This window comes from Ursus maritimus, unplaced genomic scaffold, assembly GCF_017311325.1.
Source record: "Ursus maritimus isolate PB19 unplaced genomic scaffold, ASM1731132v1 scaffold_16, whole genome shotgun sequence".
NCBI lineage: Eukaryota > Metazoa > Chordata > Mammalia > Carnivora > Ursidae > Ursus > Ursus maritimus.
The window spans coordinates 9,923,087-9,929,086 of NW_024424008.1; the positions used below are offsets into that span (position 1 = coordinate 9,923,087).

The following is a 6,000-nucleotide window of genomic DNA, read 5'->3' on the forward strand; positions in this document are numbered from 1 at the left end:
GATGGCCTTTGACCGCAGGGAAATCCGCATCAGTCCTCAGGAGTCAGAAGCAACAAGAGCTCCCAGAACATTCCCCACCCCACAGCCTGATTCCACTGGCTGGAGCGGGCAGAGCAGGAGAGCCCAGCCCAGGGCCCCGCACCGAACCAGCCCTGTGAGAGCCGAGCAGGCGCTGTGGATGGACGAACGGATTGACGGACGGACGTGCAAGGACGAGGGAAGAAGACAGACCCCACCAAGGCAGGAGGAAGAGGAACAGGCACGGAGGGTCCTTCAAGTCACATGCAGGCAAGCGGGTTGCTGAAGAGGCGAGCAGAGGCAGCTCTCAGCAGATGGGGTTAGACCAGCTGTTCCTCAGGGGTTAATAAGCATATATGCAAATGATCCCATCGCCCCACCCCCGCCCCAGGCCCGCCCCCGCCTCAGGTCTGCAGGCAGGGTTTGGCTTACTTTGTGTCAAGTTCTATGAGATTGGTATCTACTGGCGCCTCGTTCTCTGGAACTGAACACAGGGTGGGCGGACGCCCGTGGGTTAGTGGGGAGTGGGCATGAGGGCAGGTGGGCACAGGTCCCCACCCGAGGGCAACCAAGCTAAGATGGGGAGGGCTAAAGAAGAAGGGAAGTGAGGAAGAAGGGTTGGTCCCTGGTCTTGAAAACACCCCCAAATCATCCTACAGGCAGGAAGGAGAGTCCAGGGAGGGTCCAAGGAGGCTGCAGACGAACAGAAAAACCTCTGGACCCTGCTCCTTTGGCATGTTTCCTGCATGACTTAGATTCTTTCCCCAAATATAGGGCTTTCGTTTAGCGTTAAGACAACCGTTATTTTTTTTTCACACTTTCACATCTCTGGACTTGGGGTGTGTTTTACAATCAATGGCATTTCATAGTTTAATTGTGGGGACATTTTTCTTTCTTTGTGGTACATACTATAGTGTTGTCTCTTTCAACTCAAACAGTCTTAGATTTAAGGAAATATGACCAATCTGGTATCACTTGGAAAAGTCATTCGGATGTGTTCAGGGGCCACCTGATCTGTGCAGCCCCTTTCCCTATACCTGGATGCAAGACAAGAGCTCCAAGAATAGCCAGCCGGTCCCCTCCACTCCCAGCTGCCCTCCCCATGGAGAAAGGAGTCAGACCTCTCTGTCTCTCGGGGGAGTCAGATGCAAACAGAGGAGAGTGAGCCTCACAAGAGATCCGGGGGGGCTGAGGAAAAAGAGTGACTCTGGGCTGAAGGCTAACCCAGACTGAAATGGGGTGATGGGGAGAGACAGCAGCTGGAGAATGGGGTCGGCAACCCGGAAACTCCCACTCCGGTGACCTGCAGATCCTGCTTACCTTCACGATGTGGGGGTTCCTCTTTGGGCTTGGGGTGCATTAGGGTGAAGGGCAGTTCCACGGCCACGTCACTGAAACAAGACCCAGACCCAGTGAGCGTCAAGCTCAGTCTCAGGCTGGAAGACTCAGGCCCTATCAGTTGAGGACTGGGGAGGGTTTTATGGCGAGAGGAGGCAGCTCTCAGTGGAGGCAGGGACTGTGGACTCAGGCCCCAGGTCTGCCACGCTCTGAACCTTCCTCTCTCTAGGAGTTGAATTAGAAGACCTTTTCTGCTTTTTAAAATTTTAACGATTTTAAATTTTAATTTAAATTTTAACAATTTTAAAATTTAAAATTTTAAATTTTAATTTTTAATTAGAGAGAAATGGAAACCTCTCTTTTCCTGATAAGGGTCCCTGGATTCTCATGAGCTGAGAGGAGGGATAGGGGTGGGAAAAGGATTGCCCAGGGCAGAGTGCACATGGGTCCCTGAGTGGCTCCAGAGGTGCCCTGGGACCCTGCAGCCTCAAATTGCCACAGCCAGCCCAGCCTTCCCTAACACTGCCCTTCCCAACTTCCATCCTGCCCTCCACCCCTCGCCCCTACTCAGTCCCACCTCCCAACATCCCCGTGAGGCTCTTGTAAAAGTGCTCCAGGGGCCCTAGCCCCCTGCCATCTGGATCAGTTTAATCGAATTCAAGTCGTATGGGCCCAGGCCCCAGGGCTATGGACATTGTGCATAGAGCTCTTCCTTGAAGCCCTGTAGGGCTGGAGGGTCTGGGTGGTAGGGAAGAACAATGGAGGTGTTGACAGTAGGCAGTGCTTCTGACCAGGACTTCCCTCCCCTTGGCCCTGACGAGCAAAACAATAACAAGAGCATTCACGTGATGCTGACTCCATGCTAAGGACTATTCTAGAGTAACTCGTTTCATCTCCACAACAATCCCATTATTATACCGTATGTATAGACTAGGAAACTGAGGCACAAGGAGGAGAAATATACTACACAGGGCCACACAACTATAAATAGGAAGTGAGAAACAGGATTCTTTTTTTGGGGAAGTGAGAGATAGGATTCTGACTCCATAATTCACATCCCCAACCACTGAGTGACAACAGCTCTGAATTGAGGAGGTGACTCCTATGAAATCAGCCAGGAAAGCTCTTCCTCTCAGCTTGGGGTGGTGTCACTTAGGAGGCCCTGCCAACTGTGAGCACCGTCAGGCACAACCTCATCTTACTGATCTTGCTGCCCGGGGCCCAGTTGGCAGGGAGGAAGGGAGAGGAGAGCAGAGCAGGCAGAGACAGAAGCTGTGCAACCAGAAAGGTCCGTCCCCCGGCCCAGCACTGTCTGGGGGGACACTTTTACATCGTCAGGTCTCACTGAGCTCATCTGGAAAATGGGGATAACAACGCTCATCTTCCAGAACCACTAGAACTTCTAGGAGATGATGTACATAAAAGGTTTGATTGAACTATGAAACTTGTACCTTCCAGAATCAATCTTTACTTCTCCTCCATAGGGACATGGAGGATTCATAGGTTATTGAAACAGTTTGGCTCTTTTGGGGGAGGGGGGGTTGCTTTTTGCTTACAAAGGGGATTGCTTTTGCAGGTTCACTTGCAAGAGTGAACTAACAGAAGGGAAGAATGAGTTTGCCAAGCTTCATGAAAGCCATACAGCATATGGATGGAAGAACGTGGACGTTAACCTCCCAGCAGGCCATGAGTGATCAAGGGCGGGGGATATGTCTGATTCTTCCCTGGGACCTCAGCATTGTAGCACAAGGCTGGGCATAAATCTGGATTCCGGAAATCTTTACTGAATTATACCGAACTGAACTCAATTGAATTCATTTCACCCCTCCAAACAGACTGATTTCTTGGGATGAACACTACTGCCATCTTGTGACAGGAGGAGGCAAAAACACGGCATGTGGGGCATGGGCCTTTTTCGGAAGGTTGCGTGGCTCCACCTGGCTGGAGGAGGAACCTTGTCAACAGGAGCACATCTCCGCAGGACCTCTCCTCAGCAACACATGGCCAGCAACTGATTCTCCCTAGTGTACAAGTCTGGAAGCCGTGAAGCCTGCATTTCTCCGAAACATCAGACTTTTGGGGGCTGATCCCCCAGATCCAAGAAGCTGACTTTGTTGTCTGCAAAGATTCCTGTCACTTGGGTGGGATGGAAGAATAGGGCAAGGTTTTTTAGAGGAGAAACTGCATCTCCCTAGTCCCTCTGGAGAGGATTTTAGTCCCAGCACATGCCTGAGCCTGGCCATCGAAAGTGACTGCTAAGACTCCTTCCAACCCTGTGCCCTACAGTTCCGGACGGTCAGCCCAGTGGTCTCTGGACCCTCCAGGAAGGTGGGTAGATCAGGTTGAAGGGAAGGGGTTTACCTGGAGGCAAGGTCTCCCAACAGGCTGGGTGGGTCAGAGGAGGCAGAAGAGGTGGTCAGGAGAGAGTTCAGAGAGGAAGAAAAGAGAAAGCACGTTCATTCACCACCTTGCTGCCCGCAGGGGTAGGGCAGACCCTGAGACGCACTCCCACCCACCGCTGTGGCTGGGACCTCTCATTCAGAGATACCCAGAAATGGCATTAGCCTTGCCTGGGGGACTGAAATCCAGGCCTAGGTCAGCCAAAACCCCTCACGGGAGACCTCGCGGAGCCCCCAGGATCTTCCTCTGCAAAGGGGGTATGACAACCGACCCCTGGGGAGGCCTCTGTGATGGCAGGAGAAATCGATTTGGGATTCACCGAGGGTTCCTCAAGAAAGTGCTCGAGGTGGACTGTGGGTCCTGCAGAGTCACGGGACATGGGATTTGGGATTTGCAATTCTGAGCTGTCCTATAATATGTGGTCCCTATTTGATACTTCCAGCTCATTATTCTAATGGGCATCGTTCTAATGTCTCATGCTATTAGCTTGCAAATCTTTTCACAGAAATTTATGAGTCAGACAGAAAGCCCCGTGACAAATTAGCAATCTGAATTCTAGGTTTATGGCAACATTCAGGCCCAATCTGTGGGGAAAAGTTGCTCTATCGGAGCCCCACCTTTGGAAGTGGGCACAGACTATGCTCCGGGGCGGGAGTATGTCCGGTCCACTGCAGTGACCCCAGTGCCCAGCCTATGACCTGAGGTTAGGGGAGGAGAATTCAGGAAATGCTTGGAGAACGGTTTGGGCCTCTGCTTCCCCATCTGTAAAATGGGAGAGTCAGAACACCCCAATCCGGCTCTGCGATTCCGAGCCCCTTTTAACCATTTCCTCAGCAGATCAGCATGGGCGTGAGCTGGGGTGGGTGCTATGCCCCCAAGACGTAATGAGGGGACAGAACCCTCTCGAGACCCCACAGCATAGATTCTGAGGAAGCTTCTCCCCCCCACAACAACCCCATGTGCCCAGACAGGGATAGGGAAGGGAGGGGGAGGAAGAGAGAGACATGGCAAGAGCAGGGGAGGGGTCGAAAGTCTCTGAAACAGGTGAGGGAAAGCAGACAGAGGAGGAGGAAAAGGAACATGGAGGAAGAGAAGGAACGGGAAGTCCTCCAGCTTGGTTTACCCTCTTGGTGGATGCAGCTAAAAAGGTCCAGCGAACAGGCAGAATGGGGCAGTGGGCTCCGGGTGGTCTGGGACACCCCCTTCTGCAGGTAGGAGTCTCAGGCTAGGCTAGAACACTCACCCGCCCCGCGATACCACCAGCTTCACTTTCACTTTGTAGGAAACAATGATGCCCAGGATCTCCCGGTTGGCTCCTTCCCTCAACCTGCAAGGTGACAGGGAAGCAGGTTCATGGACCGTTGCGCGTGGAAAAGACACGGTAGGCGTGGGGTGCAGTCGGGGCAGTGGCCATCCGTCCCTCCCCTGGGCCACTAGCCACCACGTGTGAACAGAGCCCAGTATATGAGAAAGGGAAGCTTTGCCCTGAGTGGGTGGGAACCTGGAGCCCTGGGTCCCCTCTCTGGCCGTGAAACTCCCTCGCCTGGGCTTGAATTCCAGCAGCATGCAGAGGGGTGGGCTCTTTCTACCCTTGGATGAATGGATGCTGCTTCCCCCACTACTCAGCAACCCATGGGGCACAAAGGGCTACGCAGAGAGTTCAGAGAGGGAGAGGGAGGTTGGCGAGGCGGGGGAGGAGGCATCGAGGACGACCCTGCAGGAGGTGGCCACCCAACCAAGTCTGGTAGGACTCGAGCCAGGGTGGAGGAAGAGGGCAAAGCCTTAGAGGTGAGGGGCTAGCATGCAGGTGAACAGCCATGTGGCTGGAACACAGGGTCCACGTTGGGAGTCAGGGGCAGGGGTGCTGTAGAGGAGGGCCAGCGCCCCACCAAAGGGCCAGACCTCAGTGGGCAGGGTGACACGAGTTCCCCACACCCCAGGTCTCCACGAGGGCAGGGTAGCCTCCGAGTCAGTGATGACCACAAGGTAGGAGTGATCATATGGCCCAGGGATCCGTCTGAGGGGCACACCAACATCAGGTCTAGCCCAGCTCACTGTCCACACCTCCCCAGACTCCCCACGCCCCTCCTGATTCATCCTCTCCCTCCAGAGCCGCTCCCTTCCTTCCAGCCTTGCTCGTGCTCTGCCTCAGGGACACACCCCATCTGACTGAAGACACTGGGTCAGGAGCTGCGGCTTCCTGCAGGAAGCCCCTCCAGCCTCCCCCCCCCCCCCCGCCCAACC

General features: G+C 54.1%; 1 protein-coding gene across 5 annotated transcripts in view; it reads right to left on the bottom strand.

Moving 5' to 3' along the window:
- ARRB1 (arrestin beta 1) overlaps positions 1-6,000 on the bottom strand; it is an 81,118-nt gene that overhangs the window by 13,463 nt on the left and 61,655 nt on the right. For all 5 annotated transcript variants that reach the window (XM_040630850.1, XM_040630851.1, XM_040630849.1 and 2 more), the window contains 3 exons: positions 5,000-5,083; positions 1,339-1,409; positions 451-502 (listed from right to left, as the gene is read on the bottom strand). In XM_040630850.1, the coding sequence (XP_040486784.1) occupies positions 451-502; positions 1,339-1,409; positions 5,000-5,083 (207 nt within the window). The remainder of the gene's footprint in view (positions 1-450; positions 503-1,338; positions 1,410-4,999; positions 5,084-6,000) is intronic.